This window comes from Microtus pennsylvanicus, chromosome 4, assembly GCF_037038515.1.
Source record: "Microtus pennsylvanicus isolate mMicPen1 chromosome 4, mMicPen1.hap1, whole genome shotgun sequence".
Classification (NCBI taxonomy): domain Eukaryota; kingdom Metazoa; phylum Chordata; class Mammalia; order Rodentia; family Cricetidae; genus Microtus; species Microtus pennsylvanicus.
In genome coordinates this window covers 120,822,254-120,847,859 of record NC_134582.1, presented here as the reverse complement: position 1 = coordinate 120,847,859, position 25,606 = coordinate 120,822,254, and the positions used below count along the sequence as shown (strand labels likewise).

The window sequence follows — 25,606 nt, the reverse complement described above, 5'->3', positions numbered from 1 at the left end:
AGCACAAGGTAACACAGAAATTGATCAATTAATGATTGAAAGTATGTTGAAGGTCTCTGAATTTCATAAAAATATCTTTCAATAGCAAAGGTTTAAAGAGTTTTCTATTCCATGGCAACAAGCTAAGAAGATTATAAAGAGGTGTCCTACTTGCTCTTTCTATAATCAAATACTATTGCCTGCAGGGTGTAACCCAAAAGGTACTCAAAGGTATGGACTCAGACAAATGGGTGTGTTCCACTATACAGAATTTGGTAAATTAAAATATGTATACCACACCATAGACACGTATTCAGGTTTTCAATGGACAATTGCCTTGAGCTCAGAAAATGCTGATTCAGTAATCACACATTTATTGGAAATTATGGCCATTATGGGTATACCTGCACAAGTAAAGACAGACAATGGTCCAGCATATGTATCTAAGAAAATGAAACTTTTTGCCCATTATAATATAAAGAACATTACAGGTATACCAAATAATCCTATAGGTCAGGCAATTATAGAAAGCTGAAATTATACTTTAAAGGATATACTGAACAAGCAGAAAGGGATGGAAAATATCCTCAGAAATAGATTTTATAATGCTTTATTAACATTGAATTTTCTTAACGCTAATGAGAAAGGGACAACAGCAGCAGAGTGGCATTAGATAATGGAAAGAACTTCTGAATTGACTCAACCAGTATATTTCAAGAATGTGTTGACCTCAAGATGGAAACCAGGAGATGTGCTATGTTGGGGAAGGGATTTTGCTCTTGTTTCCACAGGAGAAGAAAAATTATGGATATCATCACAATAAAGACTCATTTTGAAAAGGAGAAACCTCTTAATAAAGAGAAATGACAGGTCATCAACAATGGTGACAATCATACAGGTGGTATGTAAACTCATAAGGGTTAGTTAGGGCAGGGCTCTGTTCTTATCTTTACAGAAAAATGTACATCATCAAAAATTCAAGAGACCTTGGATGTTTGAATGTTTACAGAAGAAAAGATAACTATCCATTAAGGAGCATCTAGGAAACAGAATATGGTTTATGAATCCAGGTATGGGTTACACTTACATTTACACACACACACACACACACACACACACACACACACACACACACACACACACACACGCATGCCAGCACACACACACTATATATATATGAATATATATTAATATATTCAACTGGTTTTTTAGTTGGACAATGGCTCTGTACTTCTCTAAATCCAAGCTTGTTGTTAAAAGAAACATTCAGGGTTTCTGTCTCATATCAGGAGCCATCTGGTATGGTAGAGAAGAAAGACTTTAGGGAAAAAAATATTTTCTCCATCCTTATTTTGTCTATATCATATTCTTCATTGAATGTATGTTTATATGAATGATGTTTAAGTTTTTCATGATGAACATAGATTTTCCAACAGATCCTTTTCCTGCAGTAATCTTTGAAGTTTCTAGTAAGAAGATGGGGCCCCACAGCAACAACTCCACCTAGTTGAGATGACATCATGATGCAGACAGTACTATTATAAGACCGCTTTTTTAGGAACCAGATGCTGAAATGCTGCACCTTCTCATATTTTTGCCAGAACTCCAAATGAGAACTTTGGAAAAACAAACCAAAACAACAACAAAAACCCTATTGTCTGTTCAGAAATTGTTTGCAACTATATTATACAGTAATTTCGGAACTTAACTACCACTTAATTTTTGCATTAAGAGAACATCACCCCCATGACAGCAGGAAGCAATTCTAGAAGACAATGCCCCTTATCCCGAAAAAGTTTGTCCATAGGGTTGGAAACAATGTTTAGGGGTTGTTGATTATTACTTGCACTAGATAGAAGATTGGGGAGAAAACTATGTTTGTTTAAAAAAGAGGTGGGAGATAGTAATAGTGGGTAATAGAGTGAAAACTTGTGAGCTATTATTTATGGAAAATTTACATTAGTATAGGTTTTTATATTGGTACTTCAATTACATCCATTATGTTAGTTTACATTTGCACACCTATGCAGTTATTTTGTCAGATTGTATATATGCATGTTTCTACCTCAGTTTAGGACATTTTTCATATTGATATAGCTTTTAGGATATATTTTAATATTGCCTTATATAATATTCCTACTTCTAATCAAAATACTTATAGATTATTTATATTTTGAGGTCACTGTCCTCATTTTCTGCACATTTATTTACAGATTATTTAATATTCTAACATGAAGTCTAAGTCTTTAAGTTATACAGGTATTATTATCGGTCAATAGTTGTTCATGTTTGTTGTACATACAGTCAGATCAATACCAGTCCACTTGTGTTGGTCTCTTTGCTCTAAAAAGTAGAGGTAGCGCTGCTCTCTCTCTCTCTTACTTCCAGCTCCTGCTTCCAGGTGCTAGACTCTTTTCCTGTTTGCTCAGAAGGCTGTTGTCTAGGACAGTGATCTGTAAGTTTTCCCCTTAAATAAATAACCCTGTTATTAATCATAATTACAAACTGGTATGGGATTGTTTTGTGACTTACACCTTCAGAGATTTTTTCCATGTATTTTCATGATTTGATGTAGAAAAGAACTCGGTATCTCCTAGGACTTTTCACTGGGGGAAGACTCGTAATGCTGCACTGAATTTGTATCTCTTCTGTGTTTCATTCCAAACTTCTTTCTCCTGTGTTCATTGTACTTGTGAACCCACTAAATTATAACAGGACTATTTCTATATGCTCAGTTCTGTAAGCATTTCCAGAATAATCACTGAATTTGAGGTCCATTTTGAGGTCCTCTGGTGCAAATTATTGACTATTATTGCATGGGTATGAAGAAGTTATGGGATGTGAAATTCTCATTATTATCTAGGAACAACCTAGTGAAAGTGAGTTAAAACTTATTACTTCAAAAGTCCAACTATCCTAAGATGTAGGGGAAAGACTCCTGAAATCACCTCTGTGTCTGTGATCTCCACAGTTACTGTTTGTGGATACTGTTAAGTTTTACAGGAGGTGAAATTTTAGTGGCCAGGAAACCAGTCTCTTGTTATGTAGAAAAGTGACAAGAGAATAAATTCTGCTTTTGGTTCCTCTTTCAGTTCCTGAAAATAAGCCACTGGAGGCTAGAAATTTAGCTATAGAAGCTGGGTTCTGCCCCATCGATACTACTTATGTGTGTCAAAAAGAAAAGGATGCAGGGAAGGCTATTCGAAGCTAGATTGCACCTGGCATTGTGACAAAAGAAGACATATTCTTCACTGCAAAGGTATTGTGTGTGTAGTGCTCAGCTTTACAGACTAATTGAAGTGTGATATAAGCAAGTAAACACTTATGTGATTGGATGATTAATTAACTGATAAAATGTACATACTGGTACAACTTTTATTTACATGTAATTCATAGAGGAGTTCATGAAAAGCAGAAAAAGATTATGATTTTCCATTGCCTTCAAATGTATCACTCTAAAGTCCTTTTCTTTTCTGAGCCTCAGTTCAAAGAAGTGTATTTTAACAAAATCTGTGAATTCAGATAAAACTATGAAGTTGTGACTTTCTCTATCACTTTGTTAGCATTGTAAAATCTATTGTATTCCAAATACTAATTTTTATCTTTAAATATTGAAGAGCAGTAAAAGAGAACTTTGATGTTAAAGTACATGTATTAATGCCTGTCACACATTAAAATGTTATCTGTTCTTTCTGTTCAATGATGTAAGCAAAGGGTTGTTAATTCTTTGTTATTTTAAAATATAGTTAGATTAATAATTGCTTTTGATCTCTGTGAGATAAAATTCAGACACTGAATATGAATAATTGTAGATATAAATTTTATGTTTTGAGAAATTTTTTTTTATTTTTAAAAAGGGTTGAAAACAAACATAATCATAATCTGTTTCCCTAGATAGGCTGAGTCAGAATTCTGTCAGAATAGGGTCTTATGCATATTTGTACTTCTCATTGTGATCCAGCAGAGAGAAAGTCTTAATGGAGAACAAAGGGAAGGCCTAACGCCTTGAACAGTTTTTTTGAGAGTGGGTGTTAGTGTTTTATGTGATGGAAGTACAGGGTATATGACTCAGAGGCCTTTCGACATTTACTATAATTTAGTCAGGGACTTCAGGGGTAGGGAGAAAGATTGTTTAAGTTCCCTGGTTATTTTTGCTAGAGGTGAGGCTCTCTGGTCTTGGCTGAATGTGGCTGTTTTTTTCTTTTCTTTTCTTTAGATTTGTTCTTCTGGTACAGACCTGCTTATGAGTTTACTGTTCTGGTTTGGAATCTGTCAGTTCTAAAAGTGAACTCAGCATGAGTCTTCAGGATTTGAGCTCTGGGCTTAAAGGGACATATCCATGACATAAAAATTCTAGGCACTATGCTTTTCCTATGTCTATGTTTCTCAGCTGGATAGAAGAAATGAAAGTCAACAGATTGCCTATCAGTGTTCTTGGTTGTAGTGAGAGGGACTTCTCTGTTCATTTCTACAATCCACAGCTTGATATTTCCTTTTAAGAATGCAAGATCCATGGAAATCAGTGATAATTCAGGGTGTCTGCCTGTAGTATTGCATGGTACATGTATTTGAGGGCTACTTCAGTTTTGTTTTTGGGTAAACTTCTGCACCACACAGTGAATGCAGCAGTAGAATTATATAAGTTCCCCATGTGCAAATTCTGAACTGTAGGAAACTTACTGGAATTTATAATATATCCTTATGATTGGGGCAAAGAGGACCTGGTAACCATAAGTGTGAATTATTAGTCTTCATTAATGCATGTTGGGTTTAGAGCATGGTCTCCAGAACTGAAACTATCAAGGTGTACTTAACCTGGAGGGACTTTCTTGTTTGTAAACTTCCTGAATCATTTAAATTCTGAGACAATAGACCACTTCCCTTAATTTCAAACTCATATATTTCCTTCTGATTAGATTTATGCATATTTACAAAGATAAATCTGGAAATATATACAATATTGGTTACTTTTACAAAGTGACAGAAAGAAAAACAGCAACAGGTCTCAAGGCTCCTGTTAAACCATCAGTGTTGGTAGCTCACAGAGTGATTTTTATTCTTAGCTAAGTCAGAGCTGGGATTCAGAGAAGGTGGTACAAGGCAGAATTTTATTCACTGTGTTTTATTATGGAAAAAGGGCAGAAATTACTAAAATACTCAAAAGGCAGTCTGATTTTTTTCCTTTTATGTATATGTTGTATAACTATATGTATTTGTGTATTTGTGCATGCCAGAGGTCAAAGTCTTCCTCCACTACTCTTACTTTATTTTTGTGAGGTAGGGTGTCCCACTGAGTCTAGAACTCAGGGATTCAGCTAGAAAGGTAACCCAGTGACATGCTGGGTTCAAGGATCAAAGGACTAGGCTCTTGCCTTGTAGTCTGATGATAATTTTGAAAGAACAAATTTTTTCTTGTCTAGCAAAGTCCCATCTAAACTCACTCAGAAGATGTATCTCTAAATACCTGTTTTGTTTGCTACTCTAGGTTAACAAGAGTAAGTCACTGGAGGCTGCCAACTTAGCTATAGGTGTTGGGTTCCGCCATATTGATACTGCTTATGCATATCAAGTAGAAGAGGAGAGTGTCCAGTGGTAACTGGGGACCCTATTGCTGGCAATCTTAATGCCTGTTGCCATGGCCATTCATCTCTTAATTCTGTGTAAGATCAGACAACCCATGAGAATGCAGCATATGGTCACTTAGCAAGTCCTTCTGAGCCTGTTGGCCAGTAACTTGAACGTACTCCAGGTTTGGTTGCAAATACTGCACCAACAATAAAGACTCCTCCATAGACGGGCAACTTCTACAGAAGAGGAAAGGGGTCTCCCAAAGACGGGTAAGGGTTTACTCTTCTGAGATGACCTAGGACAGGAGGGTCTTCTGTTTTATAAAAAAATTAGGGGGGGGAGATGTTGGGACTAACTGAGTCTTGGCCTTCAGCTGTTCTTCTATGCTAGAGCCTTCTAATTGAAGTTACTAAAAGCTGTGCTTTGCCTAGAGGATCAGAGGATGGGATTTTCACCTGTTGGCCATTGACGACTGTGTATTTAAGCCTCCATGGTGCTATTAAAGAAGGGCTTTTTGTACTAGCGTTTGGAGGTCCGTGTGTTGGTTTGTCTCTGCCTGTGTTTCTTCAACCTCCAGCCCCTTGCCCAAAGCTCACGAAATGGATTCTAGAACATAGAGCGCAGACAGAGGGCATGGTGCGCAGCGCCCAATCAGACATTTTTAGAACAGTCAGATGTCTTAGACTATGCACACAGTAACACACAGAGAGACAGTATTAGAAACATGATAATTGATTTCTTAATGTTTGACTCTTAAGAAGCTAAATTGCAAATTGAAAAGAAAAAAATCCTTTCTATTTTCTCTTTACAAATAAATTTTGCCTTGTAAGAGTTTTGCTGAATCATGACAGTGTAGTGAGAGTACTGTGCAAGAAGAAGGACAGTATGGCAGTGTACTGATTAGATGTAGAATGATTAACCACTGCTGAAAATCATACACCAAAGGTACAAACAGAACCTTAGGACTCATTATATCTTTCACCTGTCATACAACTATGAGGATCTTTGAATATAGTCAAAATGCAGAAGACTATTTCATTTAGTATTATATCTTACTCAAAATTATTCATTGAAAAGGAGTTTAGAAGCACTTTGTGGCTATAAATTTTAGAGGACTTAAATAGAATTTGAAATATTTGTGTCAAAATACCTTAAAATAATTGTAAGTGGAGCCTACAAACTTCATATTAATAAAGAATGTTTAAATAGGGACTAGGGCTTTTATTGAATTTTTCTCAAAGAGTGGGGAATATGTTAGCATCCACACTGTCATATGGTATATGACATAGGTAATGAAAAATGGAAAGACTGGAATTTTTAAGCAGTCTTTATTTCTGAAAGTTTGGAGTATGGTTACTTATGTACTATGTGCTTTTCAGTCATTGTAAGAAAATTTTATAATTTCAACTCTAAGAACAGCTCTTTTAAAGCAACTAAGGAGAGCTGAGAGCAGGAGACATAGTCTACTTGGTATGCTGTACCAAATGGTCAGTCCCTGAACCATATAAGGAACTTTCTACAGACTCAGAGAAATGTCTTTATGTATTTAGAAATACACATGTATGTGTATAACTATAATTAATTTTTAAAAGGCCATGAATTGTAAAGATACCAGAGAGGACTATATAGGAGGGCTTGGAGAAATGAAAGGAGAATTGTGTGTTTGTGTGTGTGTGTTTAGAAGATAAAGCTATACCTTAAACTATGGGAATAGAATGGAATATAACAAGCTGAAAACAACACTCTTAAATTTATTTCAACTTCACTTACTCAATACCACAAACTCAGTGTCTTTCTGGATTTTTTTTATCATGTTCATCGTCTTTGTAAACGCATCTAACCTTCTCTCATCAATGCAAATAAAGATCATGATAACTTCTGAATGCCGTTTTTATGGACTACTGGACACTGCCTCAATTATCAATATCTCTGCAGAGGAGATTGTTTTAAATCCTGGCACCCTGTTGATCTACATGGACATTGTACTATAAACCCACATATCTGTTTGAAGGCTCTGGGCACAGAAAAAGAACTACTATGCTCCATGGATGACAATTTCAAGGTTGCTACCTCCTATTCACTATCTACATTGGTAAATGCTCCTCTTTTTAGAGTCTTGGGAATATAGGGAAAACTTGGAAGCAAATTTAAACAAAGTTTAAATGAGATTGCAACATAAAAACTGTTATGCCTGTAAGTAAAGATCTTTATAATATAAAAAGTTTGTGTAAACAATCAAAATTCTTGTAATCTTACAGTATAAACTCTTAGGTCTTCCCTTGTGCCTAAAACTGTGTCACATCTGAACTGAATTTATGGGTGAAATATTATATATACAATATAGTGAGAATTTTTTAATATATAAGAACTAATAAAACAGCATTTATTCCGGTGTGTATTGCCATTTATATACATAAAACTCCATCCATAAACACGTCTCTCTCTTTGGTTGTGACCATTCATAATTTTACTATTTCCACATTGATTCATTTTTGCATCAAAGGTTAAATTTAGTGCCTCAGAGATCAAGACCAAGGCCTTGGTGATCATCTGGTCATTAAACATTACTTTTCACGTTTTATCAAGCTATTGAACTGTCTGATGTAGAATTATGTTCCATGTACTCAAACTGATAAGTTCCCATGTAAGTCTAAGTGTTCAAATTAATCTAAATCATGAGTTCAGGAACAAGTGAGTAGATTCTGATCATTCTCTCTATCATCTGTTAGTCATAATTTTATTTTATTTTTTGGTCATGGGTACAACCTTCGTTTCCAACTTTTTTTCAACTGCAAGGGAAGGTAAAAACTCCTCTTTGACACACTCATCTGCCACTGCATTTTTCCACACATCCCAAAACACCTAGAATTTCTGAACATTTGAGATTAAAGCTCTCTTTGAATCTAAATGAAGAACAAAATATTGAGTAACAGAGGCAGGAGAGATGATGCAGAAGTTAGGACTAATTGCTTCTTTTTCAGAGGACTTATGTTAGATTCCTAGCACACACATAATGGAATTACAACCCTTTGTAATTCTAGTCCTAAACGAAGATTACCATCTTCTTGTCTCCCTAAGCACCAGACATTCATGTGGTACACAGACATACATGCAGACAAACACACTTAACACAAAATAAAAATATTTTTAAAAGACATATTGAACAATAGTAAACAAGAATTAATATGGAAAAGGTAAGGGTATATTAAAAAGTACTGAACTGTATCCTAAACTATTAAATTCTGGTCAACTTTCTAAGCATTGAGAAAAGGCTGTTTGTTATCATTTAATCAGTTGTTGAAATGCAAAGAAAACAAAATTTATCTTTTATGGTACATAAAGATTCTGTGGGAAACTTGCTAGCTAATGCCAACTGCTATTTATGAAGTTAGGCTTCATGTGAGAATGGAAATATGAAATAAAAATCACATATGTGGTATATTGGGACCTATATGATCAGTTGCTACAACTGTTTTGAATTAAAATTTTTGAATTAAAAATTAAATGGTAACTGTTGATGCCACCTACATGCCGAGAAACATGGTACCAGGCAGGTAGTTCTTCCCAGTGTGATATATAAAACACAGTAAAACTACCTATTTGGAGATCCTGTTGTTACTAATTGTTGCCTCTTTGCTTGGTTTCTGTAGATAGCTGACCACTTAGCAGAGCCTATCTGTCAGTTAGCCTAGGTTACATGGTGTTTCTGATGTTTCCATGGGAAAGCTTGGTGTTTGCTTGTCCAACATGGTGTTAACATCTTTACACACTACATTTTCAGGCATTCATAGATCACATTTATCAATGCATCACAATTTTGATAAGTATTTATAAATGTATTAAAATTAAAATTGGTTCTGTTTTTATTTTTTAAAAAAATAGTTCTAGGAATAACTCTCTGCCATTTCAATGGATTAAATTTGTGAAAACTTCCTTTTGATTTCAAGATGTGATTATATTTTTTAATAAAAAAAGAAAGGAAGGAAGAAAAGAAAAAGAAAAAAGTTCTGAAAAAAGCAAACTTGTCATTGTTTTTGGAAAACCTATGATCAACTGAAGTCTCCCATCCTGAGTTTAAAGGTCCTACTAGGCTGGTTCTCATGTCCCCTCTTTAGCCTAACCTATTTCAGAAATGCTTCACTCTCCAGTTCCAAGACTCTAATGCTAAACAACTAGACAGAACCTGGGAATTGTTGGTCAAACTTCCTATGTGTGTCTCATCTTCCAGACTGACAAGCACCGAATGTGTGCAGGGTTTTCTTGTTGACTTAGGGCTAGAGGACCTTTGACTTACAGACAACTGCTAACAGTCATTCTTTGGCCTGGAACAACCACCTACCCCAAGTCTGAAAGGTTTATAAAATGGAAATCATCATCTCCAAACACCATCCACAGACTTCCAACAAAACCAGTTTTGTGCCATAATGATTCATTAAAAAAGAAACAAATGTATCTTTTGAGAAGAAAATGTTATATTTATTTTGAGGCATCATGAAAATTAAATCCCTTTTATTCAATGTAAATTAAATTTTATTCAAATTAAATCCCTTTTTAATTCAACTCCAGCTTCAGTTGAATGTGAGAGTTGGTAAGAAGCAGTTTAGGTTGACCGGAAATGAGGCATCCTCCAAAGAGCATCTGGGTCACATCACCAACATCACTGCCCACAGTGACTTCAGGCAGTCATGACTAGGTCCCCACATTAATATTCCTCCGAAAATGGATATTCGGGGTGGCCGATCAAACTGAAATAGGAAATAAAAGCAAACACACACTGTTTGATTCATCTTTACAATGTAAACTGTGGCATTTAAGAAGTCACTATCGAGGAGAAAGTTAATTGTTTTATTCCCTGATTAGTTGCATAAGGTGATATTCCTTTTGTTTTTGTTGTTGAAATCCATTTCTTTATTACAGAGAACAAAATATTTTATTTTTAGTTGCATGTTATTTGAAACATATCCAAATCTTTATGTTCTCTCAAAATAAAAACAAACAAGCAAACAAACAAAAACACTTATGTGTAAGTAATTACAATTTTGGCAATGATACTCAAATCTAAGTGTTCAAGTATTTTTTTTCTTCTCTTTTTTTCTTTATTGGTTCTGATGCTTAATTTTTATTCATAATTTTAGTATTTTTAAATTTTCTTTTTTCTTAATTTTAATTAACATTACATTTCATTTTACATACCAACCCTGGTTGTTCTTCCAATCCCTCCCTTTGTCCTGTCTCTCACCTACCCTCATTGCCATTTCCCATCCACTCCTCAGGGGGGTTAAGGCCTTACTTTGGGAGTCAAGAAGGCCTGGCATAGCAACTTGAGGCAGGACCAAGCCCTCATATCAAGGCTGAGCAAGGTATCCGACCATAGAGAATGGACTCCGAAAGGCAAGTTCATGCATCTTGGATAGATCCTGGAGTGAATGCCAGCCCCCCTCCCCGTGTCAATATTTCTCAGAAAAATGGTTATTCAGTGTGGTCAGCAAAACTAAAATAGGAAATAAAAGCAAACACACACTGTTTGATCAATTCCTACAATGTAAATTGTGACATCTAGGAAGACACCATTAAGGTGAAAGTCAATAATTTTGTTCCCTGATGAGTTGTAGAAGGTGATATTCTTGCAGTCATTTACAAGCATGTATAAGAAATGTTTTAAAAATATAATTTATAAATTATTTTCCAATTATGTCCCTTAACCTAGAACAGACCTGTGTTAACTAATATTCATCTCCCTTAGCTTCTTCTATGAATCAATCAATGAAGAGCTAAAATCCTTCCTAACATTAGTCTCCTGAGAAAGGAGAAAGTCATAAGTCACCTTTAGTTCAAGGTAACTGTACACAATGATCAACATGAAAACATCTTAATATGCATTAAAATATCATTTATGTCTACTATTTTCACTTCCATTCAATTATTAGTAATTCATTAATTATTCACTCACTGTCAATCAATTAAAAAGCAATGTATTAGGTTCAGTAAGAGAATTAATAAGATGGTCTCCCATTCAAGCAGCTAACTGTATAATTTTTAGACATCTCTATATAAATACATTTCAAAATATGCATTGATAAAAATAATTAATTATTGGCCGGGCGGTGGTGGTGCACGCCTTTAATCCCAGCACTCGGGAGGCAGAGGCAGGTGGATCTCTGTGAGTACGAAGTCAGCCTGGTCTACAAGAGCTAGTTCCAGGGCAGGAACCAAAAGCTACGAAGAAACCCTGTCTCGAAAAATTCAAATAATAATAATAATAATTAATTATTAAGGTGTGAAAAGAATTACCCATTATTTACAGCAATGATTCTCTCATTGAGTTGTATATTTTCATTTACTTTATTCTGCTGTATACTAACAAAAATCTTAATAATGCTTATATATATACCAAATTACATGGCATTGTAGATTTTTCTAAACCTCCTTAAAACCTCATCATATTTATTAATATTGAGAAATAAGATTCCAGCAAGAGAAGATATAGATAAATGGTAGATAGATAGATAGATAGATAGATAGATAGATAGATAGATGATAGATAGATAGATGATAGATAGATAGATAGATAGATAGATAGATAGATAGTGCACCTATAAGTACCTATGCAGTCTTTGTAATTTATAACCTATTTCTACTATCAAATTTTTTAACTATAGAGCAGGAAAGAAAACTAAAGATTGTTAACTAGTTATTAATTCTCTCATGCAGTAGTGCTTTTCTCTAAAGGTTTTTTTCTTACTTAATTCAAAACCTTCTCCATGTTTTAAAACAGCAAATTCACATTTTCAAAAAAAGCAGAAATAAATGTTGTATTAACAATCTCCATGGGGAACTTGATACAGACAACTAGGATATTTGGTGTCTGAATCATCATGGATGTATGAGGGAGGCAGAGACTTGGACATGAAATAAACTGAGGTGAGGTGTTTATCAACATTACTTACAACTCAGCTGCAAGATATCGAAAATTTTTGTTCAGGCCATCTAGGGTTTTCATATCCTCAGGAGACAACTGGAATTCAAAAACCTTAAGGAAAATACAAGGGTTTTAGCATTTGAATGAATCAGAGTTTATGCCTCAAAAGCAATGTGGTTAGTATGTACGCACTTAAAAATGGTGAACATTGTTTACTAAAGCATTCATGGTTAATAAATAGCAAGTAATAATGAAAGAAAACTGTTTTGAGATATAGTAAATTTGTACAATGCTATAGACAAAAGGAAATTTCATAGTCATTTTGAGAAAAAAGCAAAACAAAAAAGAAATAATCAAACAAAAACAATTCACTTAACATCACATTAAAGACCACAGCAGCATGTAAGTAGTTTCCAAGAAATCTAGAGAAATATTTTGAAATACATCAAACAAACAGCAATTTGCATGGAGAGTTACATTTTATAATCCATCAATGAATCATTAAATGTAAACAATTGCTCTTTCAACATAATGTATGTAAAGATTTGTCCAAATTCTAAAATTTGAGACACTTTAACTTCAAAATGATTTTTGCTAAACATGTGAACAACTGCATCTACATAAAGCCTGAGAGAGTTTGGGATGTCAGTCTAGACAGAAAAGGGTAGAGTTCATCACAGCTTATTGATAGCAGCATTTTCTCAGGTGGGCTCTGGTTGCTAGTGGCAAACACTCTCATTTAAGAGAGGCTTCCTGACTTAGCTTTAGCTGTAAAAACTTGCAGTTCTTTTACGAGGTCCTACCACAAAATACTTAAATGGTGTTGATGACAAGCTGACTGCATGCTTTTTCGTTTTCAGTCATAGCAGGAAAAAAAGCTATGCCATTTTAAAATGTTGGCTTTCTGGGCAACCCTGCCAGCACAAACTCTGACGCTTTCAGACAGGAGGTCTGGCTACAGATCATTTGAGTGTGATTTGCTGCAGATTGCTTGATGCCAGGGAACACTTGATGCCAGTGTCATAGAGTTTTGGCAATAAACTTGGCTCTGGCAGGTACCTCTGCCATGAGCCTGAAATCTCAAAAGGTCAAGGATCATGGCTGGATAAAGCCATGACTTTAACCTTAGCCATATCACTTAGCAAATTAAATACTCATGTCATTAGAAAAAGAGAGATATACAGTAAAGAGAGAGTCAAAGATAAAGAAAACCTCTAAATGGTTTACAGTATATTAAAAAATATATGCAGGCTAGAGGTTGAAGTCCTTAAATTAAAAAAGGAGAGTAGTTCGGTGTGGTGGCACACACCTTCAGTCCCAATACTTGGGTGGCAGAGGTAGACTGACCTCTATGTTCAAGGTGTAGTGGCACACAACTTTAATCCCAGCACTTGAGAGGCAGAAGCAGGTGGATCTCTGTGAGTTCACAGACAGCCTGATCTACAGAGGGAGTTCCAGGACAGCCAAAGATACATAGAGAACCTGTCTCAAAAAGCCAAAAATTAAAAGTAAAAATAAAATAAATAAAGGTTAAAATAAAGCCATGTAAAGATGAAGAATACACAGAGAGTCTGTATACTGTATGTTATTATATTCTCTTTGAATTGTTTGAATGCTGAAGAAGGAGCAACAGCTGCCAAAATATATTTGTTTATAAATGCTGCTAAATGAATCCAAGATAAATATTTTGAAATACCTTGACTTCAAAACTGAAGTAAAAAATATGATATTTGGAGAAGAGGTTTTGCTTTTGTTTCCATAGAAAATGAGAGGCTATGGATTTATTCTGAGTTAAGAAAAATAAAGATTGATCAAGGAAGACCACCCTAGAAATCTCCAATAGAAAGAGATAGCCCAGATGTCTGAGTTCTACATCCAGAAGAGATTTAAGACTGCTGCTTGAGATGAACAAACATCACAGGAAACTCCAGTCAGAACTTGATCATAATTCTAAATTTTCTTTAGGTCCCCATAAGATTATTGGTGTCCCCAAACAGCAGGAAGTAGCATGGAAAACTACGCCCACATTCCCAAAAAATGGAGTATAGATATTTTCCTTTGTTTAGAATGTTGGTTAAAAGTTGTTATGGCTAGTGGTCAGGAGAAAAAGTAAACAAAGGATATTAGATTCAGAGTTCTTGTTGTTTTTTTTTTTAAAGAGGATTAAGTGCTGTGGAGCAATGATCTTATCCAGTCAATTATATTTTAAATAAATACGGATTTGCCAATAGCCAGGCAGGAATTATAGGTTGAACAACCAGACAGGAATTAGAGGCAAGTCAATGAGAACAGGAGAATTCCGGGAAGAGAAAAGCTTGGTCTGTTTTCCTGACCAAGACACAGAGCAAGCAACATGTAACTGCCTCACCGAAAAAGGTACCAAGCCACATGACTAACATAGACAAGAATAATGGGCTAATATAAGTTATAAGAATTAATAAGAAGCCTAAGCTAATGGGCCAATCAGATTATAGTTAATGTAGACCTGTGTGTGATTTCTTCAGGACTTAACGATTGTGGGAACTGGGCAGGACAGAAACTCAGACACCGCTAAATGTAGAGGTAAAACGTGGAAAATTTGTCAGTTTTATGAAACCTATATGGAACTGAGGAAAAGCTCAATCAGTCTACTGAGCTTAAGAGGCCTGAAAAATGCACAATTGTTTCTTAAATAAATGTGAAGCAACTTAGCATAGACTGATTATTTTCACTGAGTTCAGGCTAAAGCAAAGCAAACTTTTAAATTGAAGAACACTAAGGTAAATAAATGTTATTCAAAATAAAATTCTAATTAAGAATTGTTTCTTTAGTAATCATTTTTTTCTTTTTTGTTTTTGTTTGTTTTGTTGGTTGGTTTTCGAGACAGGGTTTCTCCGTAGTTTTGTAGCCTGTCCTAGAACTAGCTCATGTAGCACAGGCTGGCCTCGAACTCACAGAGATATGCCTGCCTCTGCCTTCTGAGTGCTGGGATTAAAGTGTTGTGCCACCACCACCCGGCATTCTTTCATAATTATCAAAATTTTATAGTATAATAAAGTATATTTGAAATTTTGAAAAGAATCAATGTTGGTAAGGAGAAAAGTAAATTTACAATTAATCAGTATGTGAGCATATATTAGAATATCGGAGCATGCAATGAAATAAAATTAAAACCATAGAAGTGTCTAGAATCAAATTTACTCAGTCCAGATCCCTCATTTCAGAATATAAAGGTCAATGAAGAGATGTATGCAATACTTGGCTGACAAGGCAAAGCAAAATCTAAATCTTTTCCAACACTAACTCTGTAAAGTCATGCTGTTTATGTCATAGACAATACATTTCTCATGCACCTGAAAGTTCATATGTACACAAAATGCTAGAAATATAGGTTTCATCACAAAAAAGTTCACAAAGATTTAAAGGAAGAAAGCATGCGAAGATTCTACATAACAACCCAAAAGCATATAAAAGATTTTAAGTAACAACCACATGGAACAGAGCTCATCACCTGCAAATTCTCTTTCATCTCATTTTCTTTGAAACTCTGGGCCAGGGGCACAACCCCACGCTGAAGCAGGTATCGCAGAGCAACCAGGGCGGGGCTTCGCTTGTTCTTTTTGGCCACATCACAGAGACCTGGATCATGCAAGAGAACTGGAGAGTTCTGATCCACCCTAGTAGGAAAGCAGAAATAAGTTCAAGATGCCAAGGATTTGGATTGGTTGTGGTGCTGCAAAACAAAATAGAGAGTGCTTTCTAGACTAGTCATAATGGTTATATATATATATATATATATATATATATATATATATATATATATATATAATTATCAATTGGATAAAGTCTAGGATCACCAGAAAGATCGGCCTCTAGAATGATTGGGAGAGATTATCTTATTATGAAAATTGATATAGGAAAACCTATTTTAATTATGGGTGCGAGCAAGCAAGAGATCATGGACTGTATAAATAAAACAAATCACATTATTAATGTCCATTTGTGATTCTCTGCTTCTTGATTGCAAAGTGAAGGGACCACCTGCTTCGAGCTTCTGACACCCTGTCTTGGCTGCTGTTATGTTCTCTACCCTGGAATTGTGAACTATAGTCAACACTTTCTCCGTGAAGTTGTTCTTGTCGTAGCATTATATTAGAGCAATCAGAAGACAAAAAAAAAAAAAAAAAGACTCCAGGGCTACACAGAAGTCCCTGAGCTCCCAGCTTCTGCTTCACTTGGAGCTTCTAAAGACAGCTCTCTCTACCTAACAGCTGACTAGTGTGATGCTAATTGACAGTCTTGCTTCATGCATATGCTTCATCTTATTACCATTCTTTATATCGTTGGGTTCCCAGGGCACCATAAGCAACCAGAACAATGTCTTTTGATTTGCAGTAATCCAGCAGCTTACTCTGGTTTAAATACAGATGGCATTCAACCTGTGAAAGAATATGATAGAGATAAGATTATACCAAATGCTCAAATTAAGACAAATAAAAGTGTTTAAAGACAGAAAAAAGTAGCTAAGCTCCACATAATTCCTGTTAACAGAGTGATTTTTTAGCTCAATTTTCCAGCGAAGTTTCCTATGGCTACTCAGTACCCTCAATTCAAGGGGAAATAAATTCCTCTGCCCTCAGCTTCTGCCTGCGGATCAGCTTTAAATTTATACTTTCTCCATAAGTGGGCTACTATATAGTCTGTCCCTATTCTTATCAATACTTAAGAGTACAAGATAAAGTTTAGAATCCCCCATGTCTTTTCAACCATGGCACTGCTCTCAGAATCTTCTTTTCCACATATGAAAATCACTTGGGCAGAGGACAAATGAACAGTGTCAGTAGTACAGGGTGAGGAAAAGCATGAGAGATGGGATGAATGAGAATCCTTACCTGATTGCAGACAGGCTTGTACTTAAGCCCTGGAATATTCAGGATTCTCTCTAACTGCTTGTGGTTAAAGTTGGACACTCCAATAGACTTGACCAATCCTGCATCCTTACACTTCTCCAATTCCTGGTGATGAGAAAGGGGTTATGAAATGTCATACTTGCAATTCACTACATCAGTATAAAGAGAAGTTGGAGCAGTTACAAAGAAAACTGTCAAGAGCTAGACATGTAGTTCAGTATTAGAATACTTACCTGTGGGTAAAAGGCCCTAAATTTAATAATACACAGTAAAAAAGATGGGGAGGAATGAATTGCCCAAGTGATCATAGGACTTAAATATGAAGAAGTCGAGATAATGATGATAATGGTTAATGTGGTATCTGCCAAGGAGGAGCTTTTGTGACACCATTAGTAAATTGAGGAAGCTACTACATAAGGTGGCAAAATAACACATTTTCCTATTATCCTGACTACTTCTTCACTTTTCCTCCCTTACATTTTAGTAATGCATTCCACCCCTTTTATTCCAGCAAATATGTATGCATATAAATCAATTACTATACCTATGGGAAAATGCTCTGATTCTCCCTCCTCTGCTTGATTTATTATCTTTTTGAAAAGTACTCACCTTCCACGTGGCACAGAAATCCACTGTGTCCAGTACCACTTTCCCTTTTTCATCTACTGGAAAATCACTATCCCCTGGCTGGAAGAGAAGTGTTTGTTAAAGAAATCTCACAAAATGCATGTCTCACCTCTAGTAATGTTTTTAAGAACATCCAGGAGGAGGCTGACAAATAGCTTAGTGATTAAGCACTGGCTTCTCTTTCAGAGGACCTGGGTTCAATTGCCAGCACCTGCATGGTTGGTCAGAACAATTTGTAAGCAAGACCATGGGGCCTAGTGCCATCTTGTGGTCTCCAAAGACAGTACTGCACAGACATACAAATAAAACATGTGAATACATTAAACTAATAATGTTTTCAAAAAATAAGGACTATCTTGGAAATAAGACAGTAAGCAAACATAGAGGAAGTGAAGCATTATCTTTGACACAGAATTTACAAGTGATAGATATGAGGAGGTGCAAAACTTTTCTTTAGGAGACCTGTTTTGCTGTACTCTGTTATGTTATCTATAGGAATAATTAAAAAATTTATTTCTTATAATTTTCTTCTTATTTTCAGTCTAACACATCCTATGTATACTTCTGCTGCCTCTCAAATTGATGGCCTCTCTTTCTTTAATTTTTATTTTATACAAACACAGACACATACACACATACACAATTCTTGAATCTAAATAATATTTTTAAACAACAAACTGAGCTCTCCTAGTTGACCTATATTCTTTTGTCTACTCATTCTTTTGTTAAAAAAATGTTTCATATTCACTGGGAAACACAGTCATTGCATGTACTTGACCACCAACAAGAATTTATATCAATCCTGCCCAAAGATAAATAATAGATATGAATGCCTGTAGGCACACGGGCAGGCATATGAGCCAAGGATGGCCAATCAGGACTGTGTGCAAGATTTATTGTGATAAGAAAAGATGCAGAGAAGCCACAATGTGCCAAGACCTTGAAGCTGAAACTCTCTTTGGCTACCTTTGCCACTAAAAATAAAATAAAATAAAATATGGGCAAGACCCAAGCAAATATCTAGTGACACAAATGTAAAATATGTGCAAAGGCATGTTTTCTGGAAGTTACTTCTAATCTGTGATTCTGGCCATTTCTCGGGTACCTCATTTCATAATCCAGTAAGCACTTTGTGGAACCTACTCGAATGTTTATTATCATAAATTTATATGAAATTATAATAGAAACTTGCCTCAACCATTCATAAAAATGATATCCACGCCCCCATAAAAACATATGTACATTTGACAAAGAAATCACTACCTTCATTGGCACTGGGTAGTGCATAATGTAAAGGTCAACATAGTCCAGTTGAAGATTCTTCAGTGATTTTTCCAAAGCAGGCTGGACCAGCTCTGGCCGAAAGCAAGTACACCAGAGCTACAGAAGTTGAGGAATGAAAGTTGTGATTATTTAATAGACTGCCCAAACATGCAACTTATTTATCCTAATACTGAACTATTTTTTTACTTGAAGGAAAGTTGTAATCATTCATTTTTAAAACGGGATTTATGTTACTCATGCATAACAATGTAAACTCAGTTACATGTTTTTGTTATTGTTAGCTCATTTATTAAACAATGAAAAAGAGTTACTCAAGAAATAAAACACATACTACTAATAACGTCTAATAACTAAATTAATTTCCTAAAGATTATAATCTACCATTACTTTCACTCACCCATTTATACAAATGACACCTTTAACCATCTTCTGGTCAAATAATATCAATTTAACTTCTTTATATATATAATTCAATAATTTGCCCTCTTGCATGGTATAAAAACTCTACCTTTGTAGTAATGAACATGTCTTCTCTCTTTATAACACCAGCTTTAATATTGCTTTGAATGGCCTGTCCTATCTCCTCTTCCACTTGATATGCATAAGCAGTATCAATATGGCGGAACCCAACACCTATAGCTAAGTTGGCAGCCTCCAGTGACTTGCTCTTGTGAACCTACAGGAACAAAAAAAAAAGAGGTATTTAGAGATGCATGTTCTGAGTGAGCTTAGATTGGACTGTGCAAGACAAGAAAGAATTTTTTTTTTTAAGGTCATCCTCAGACCACAAAGCAAAAGCCTAGTCCCCTGCTCTTTGAATTCCTACGTTTTATTCTGTAAGATGAATGAATACTGAAGAAATATGATAAATAACACAGAAAAATAAACATCTCCACAGGTTCCATGTTTGCTTGTTTTTCTTCCCACACTTGAGGCAAGGAGCCACAATCCATTTTCTTGGAGTCTCTTTCCTAACTAAGAGTAAGATTTTCATATCCAAGAACCTCTTTATACCCACACAATCGTGGCACTGGTGAATGGCAAGCTCACACGGGGTTCAAATATTTGCTTGAAAGTCACACTTCATTCATGTAGTGGGGTTACTAAGCAAAATGAGCACAAGAATGTCTACTTGGGACAAAGCACAATTACATACACACTCCTCTTTAACTCCAACTAAGACACTACCCGAAAAGGATGAGAAAGCAAAGATCTCAGATAGTAAGCAAGGCTAAGTTAATAATATGACGTTGAACAGAGAATGGTATCCTCGGTTTGTCTTTCTGCATATCCATTATCTTTATCTGACATACCTAAATACTTTCAGGAAAATGAAAATCTACCCTATGAATATGTTCTCATTAAAAATAAATTTCCTACGTCATGTTGGGTATTATTCACCTGGGGAGTCAGCCCTTCCCTCCAAAGATATTTGCTTTAAAAAGATTTGACTGGCCAAGAATTGGTGGCACATGCCTTTATTCCCAGCACTTGGGAGACAGAGGCAGGAGGATCTCTGTGAGTTCGAGGCCAGCTTGGTCTACAAGAGCTAGTTCCAGCACAGATTCCAAAAGCTGCAGAGAAACCCTGTCTGGAAAAACAAACAAACAAAAAGATTTGACTGGAAACAAATCTAAAATCACTGCCTCAACTGTGAGATTTGGATGAAGATATGACAGTTCTTTTATTACAGAATTTGAGGTATGGACTGAGAAGATATCTCAATCAATAAAGTGTTTATTAACAACTCTCAGAATCTTAGTTCAGACCCCAGCCCTCATGTAAAAACCAAGTGTGGCATGGTGGCACACACGTATAATCCCAGTTCCTGGGGAAACAAATTCAGGGTGATCCTAGGATGTCACTGGGTTGCCTTCCAGCTGAATCACTGAGTTCTAGACTCAGTAGGACACCCTACCTCACAAAAATAAGGAGGAATTGAGGAAGACTTTGACCTCGGGCATACACAAATAAACAAACACATATAGTCATACAAATATACAAAGGAATAAAAAAGGAAATTAGACTGCTGCTTTTGATTATTTTAGTCATTTCTACAGTTTTCTTTCATAAAAAAACACAGTGAGTGAAATTCTAGATTGGACCACCTTCTCTGAATACTGGCTCTGACTTAGCTAAGAATAAGAATCACTCTGTGAGGTAGCAACACTGATGATTTAACAGGAGCCTTGAGACCTGTTGTTGTTTTTCTTTCTGCCACTTTGCAAAAGTAACAAATCCTATATATATCTCCAGATTTATCTTTGTAAATATGCATGAATCTAATAGGAAGGATATGTATGAATTTGATATTAAGGCAAGTGGTCTATTGTCCCAGAATTTAAAAGATTCTGGAAATTTACATACAAGAAATTCCCTTTAGGTTAAGAAACTATACCTTGATAGTTTCAGTTCTGGGGACCACCATTCTGTAAACCCAACATGCATTAATGAAGACCAAGAATTTACACTTATCGTTACTAGGTCTACCTTCCCCCAATCATAAGGATATATTGTAAATTTCAGTAAGTTTCCTTCAGTTCAGAATTTGTACATGGGGACATTACTTGGTTCTAGTGCAGCATCCACTGCGTGGTGCAGAAGGCAACCCCAAAACAAAGTGAAATGGTGCTCAAATAATTGTTTCATATATTACTACAGGGAGACACCCCGAATTATCGCACTGACTTCCATGGACCTTGCCTTCTTGAGAGGAACTATCATGCTGTGGATTGTAGACATAAACAGAGAAGTCGCCCTCACTGCAACTAGGAGCACTGATAGGAAATATGGTGACTTTCTTCTCTGCTTTCCAGCTGAGAAACATAGACATAGGAAGAGCATAGTGCCCACAATTGTTAGGTCGTGGATATGTCCCTTTAAGCCTGGAACTACAGGCAGAAGCTTCATTTCAAGTTCACTCTTAGAGCTGACAGGCCCCAAACAAGAACATTAAATTCACAGGCAGGTCTGGACCAGAAGAGCAAATCTAAGGGGGAAAAAAAAGCCACATTCTGCTCAGACCAGAGAGCCTAGCCTCCAGCAAGAAAAACCAGGGAACATAAAAAAGAATTCTTTCTACCCCTGGAGTCCCTGATTAAATTATAGTAAATGTTCCAATGCCTCTGAGGCATGTACCCTGCAGCTCCATCATACACAACACTAACACCCATCATCAGAAAAAAAATGTTCTGACAGTTAGGCCTTCCCTTTGTTCTCCATTAAGCCTTCCTTCCTGCTGGCTCACAAGCAGAAGTGCAAGCATGCAGAAGACCCTATTCTGACAGAATTCTGACTCAGCCTATCAGGAAAACAGATTAGTCTCCTACCCACAGCCACCAGTTGCAACCAGTGCAACAACATCCATTTAACAGGAATAATAAACAGGTTGGGACTCAATCAAGCCCTGATGTAGGCCAAGCCTCACTATCTGCCTTCTTGTACGTGGAATAGCTAGCCTGGAAATACTGAGAACCATGCATTCTTACCTCTTGGGGTTTATAGGTGCCAAAACCCAAGGCAGGAATGAAGTGGCCATCGTTTAGTTTGACAAACTGCTGTTTGGAACTCATGGCTTGTCAATCCTCTGCCTAAGCACGTCCTGAATCTTCTGGTGCTGCTGCCCTAAAGTGGAAGTTGGGAAACATCATATATCACCTTCCTGTCTAGAGACTAACTAGTGGCACTCCCATTCTGGTGGTTAGCCATTCCTACATCCTGTCAAACTTTAACCATTTCTACTCCCTAGGAAATGATTAACTAGTACTATTGTCTGAGCAATGGTTAAAAAATACTGCTATGTGCCTACTGTTTATGCCCCACTATTGACTGTCTAATGGTCAGGCAGCAGAAAGGAGGAGGCAGTTGTAGCATGATTTCTAGTTGATCTTAACAATAAAAACCTGGAGTCAGAATTGAAGGGATGAAAGCTGAATTATCAGAGAAAGGAGAGCACCCAGCCACTAGTCCTACCTCCATGAAATCCTGAGACCAAATGGGGTACCCTATCTCTGCAAGTCCTAAGACTGAATACTGATTCTACGAAACTTCAGACTGAAACCTCAGCCAGCGTTTTTCTTTCCACCCAGCCTTATCACTTCCGGTGCTGAGATTAATAGTGTGAACCACCACCACTTGCCTCTTTTCTTTTTTAGTTTGCATCAATCTCATGTATCCAGGTTAGCCTTGAACTCACAGAGGTCCATGCCTCTGCTTCTCAAATTCTAGGATAAATGTGTGTGCCCCTACTGGTTGACTCTCTCAGAGGAAATGCTAAATACCCCCACCCTGTGCCAATATAGGGTATGTGAGCCATTGAAAATGATATGCAAGCAGTTTCCTCAATCTATAGTTTACCATTATATGGATGACATGTTACTAACAGATTCGAATAGATACCGTAGAGAAAATATTTGAAGAATTAAAGAAAATTTTGAATTGTTGGGAATTACAAATTGGTCCTAAAAAATTACAAGGAGGAGATTTTATTAAATGCTAAGGATATAAAATGGATCTAGATAAAAATTCAATCCCAAAATGTGCAAATTAAGAAAGATTAGCTGCAGATTCTTAATGACTTTCACAGACTACTTGGACATTGCCTGTCTACAACCCACTATTGGAGTAACAAATCCAGAAATAATTAATTTGTTCCAAACTTTGAAAGGTGACAGGACTTAAATAGTCTCAGAGAATTATCAGCTGAAGATGAGGGAGAATTGGCTTTGTTGGAAAATAAATTACAGGATACATGTGGATCATTCGGATCCAGAGTTTGATTGCATTCTGGTTTTTAACCTTCTATGATTTAACCCACAGAGATTTTATCAGAGGGAAGATAACATCTTAGAATGGATATTTGTACCATGTAAGCAAAGAAGATAATAGAAATTTACTTGGAAGTGTTCTGAATTGAAGAAACAGACCCATCAGAAATCGTAGTACTTTTTTCTTATGATGAAATTGACTCGTTGTGGGCAGAAAATGAACATTGGCAAAGAGCTTACAGAATTTTGGGGGAAAAGATTAACATCAAACATCCCAAAGGCAAGAGAATTCAAATTAGGAATAAAAGAGGAAGAAATAACTAGATTCTTCCTCACAATATATGGGGAACACTAATATCTGTAGCTCCTACATTCTATCCTGATTCAAGTAAGCCAAGTGAGGAAAGGCAGGTTACAAATCAAGAAATTTAAGTAAGTTGGCTCAAAGTCCTTATGGTTCTGTCCAAACGTCAAAATTATCTGCTAAGCTCAAGGTATTATTGAATTTTCCAGAAACTCTTTCAAAGGTTACTCAGTCTCAATATACAGAAAGAGTTTTGTTGCATATTGAAACTGTTGAATTTTAGTAGATGATATAGAATTGACTTTATTGTTTATTCAGTTACAAGTAATAATCAGGAATAGGAATCATTGCAGCTGGGGCAACTCAGGACTCCATGAAGATACGCAGATAGTGGTGGTGGGTAAACAGACATGTGCTTATTGAGAAGGGATTCTTAACAATTTTAAGAGGATGATACCAGCTAACAAAACAGTTTTAGTTTTGCATTCTTTGAATAATAGACTACTATAAAAAATACAAAGATTTGGTAAAAGTTAGCACTGTAATTATGAATTTATTTATTTATTTACTTGGAGCTAAATTTAAAATGTTTGAAATTGTAAGAATTTTCTAAATTTCTTACTAGTTTTTTTAAAGAGCATCAATGACCATAAATAAGTTTTCATTTTGCCTGGTAGACAAGTACGACCCACTTATATAATACCTCAATTTAATGCGAGTAATAAAAAATGAGCATTAAAAATATTTCAACCCAAATAGAAATTTAAACAATCATTATGTCTATTAAGTTATGAATATTTTAAGATAAATGATTAAACATCTATTATAATAAATCATAAATATTTTAAGCTAGGGGTTTTGCTTTAAAACTTTGGTATGAATAGATCAATTACTATGAATGTCAACTTGCTATAAAGTTAAAAAATAGGAAAAATATATAAATAACCTTTTGATAATAAACAACTTAACCTATATAACTTTTCTCCTATGGACTTTCTTTTTTATATGCCTCCTGGAGCACAACTGGGTTAAACATCTATGTTAGTGAGATTTATATAACAACATATATATATTTATCTTATTATTTCTGTTAAATAATCAATTTGTCTTCTTTAGATTTTTATCTGGAGATTAAATAATGAAAGCCAAATAAAATTTGATGTTTTAAGTCAAAATATTCTGGTATTATTCTGCAAATAACACACAAATCTCTTCAGATTTCCATTTGTATCTACAATTGAAATAAAGCCTTCTTGGTAGTTTCCTAGAT

General features: G+C 35.6%; 2 protein-coding genes across 4 annotated transcripts in view; one reads left to right on the top strand and one right to left on the bottom strand.

Annotated features, from left to right (window-relative positions):
* The window catches only part of LOC142848368 (aldo-keto reductase family 1 member C13-like), a 97,147-nt gene that overhangs the window by 36,056 nt on the left and 35,485 nt on the right, over positions 1-25,606 (top strand). The gene's annotated exons all lie outside the window — the stretch shown is intronic.
* Positions 10,004-22,902, bottom strand: LOC142848920 (aldo-keto reductase family 1 member C13-like). Its single transcript, XM_075971084.1, has 9 exons — positions 22,755-22,902; positions 19,775-19,942; positions 19,246-19,362; positions 17,965-18,042; positions 17,338-17,460; positions 16,775-16,884; positions 15,957-16,122; positions 12,495-12,577; positions 10,004-10,292 (listed from the first exon to the last, which is right to left on the bottom strand). The coding sequence occupies exons 1-9, from the start codon at positions 22,836-22,838 to the stop codon at positions 10,250-10,252; spliced, it is 972 nt and encodes a 323-aa protein (XP_075827199.1). The 5' UTR covers positions 22,839-22,902; the 3' UTR covers positions 10,004-10,249.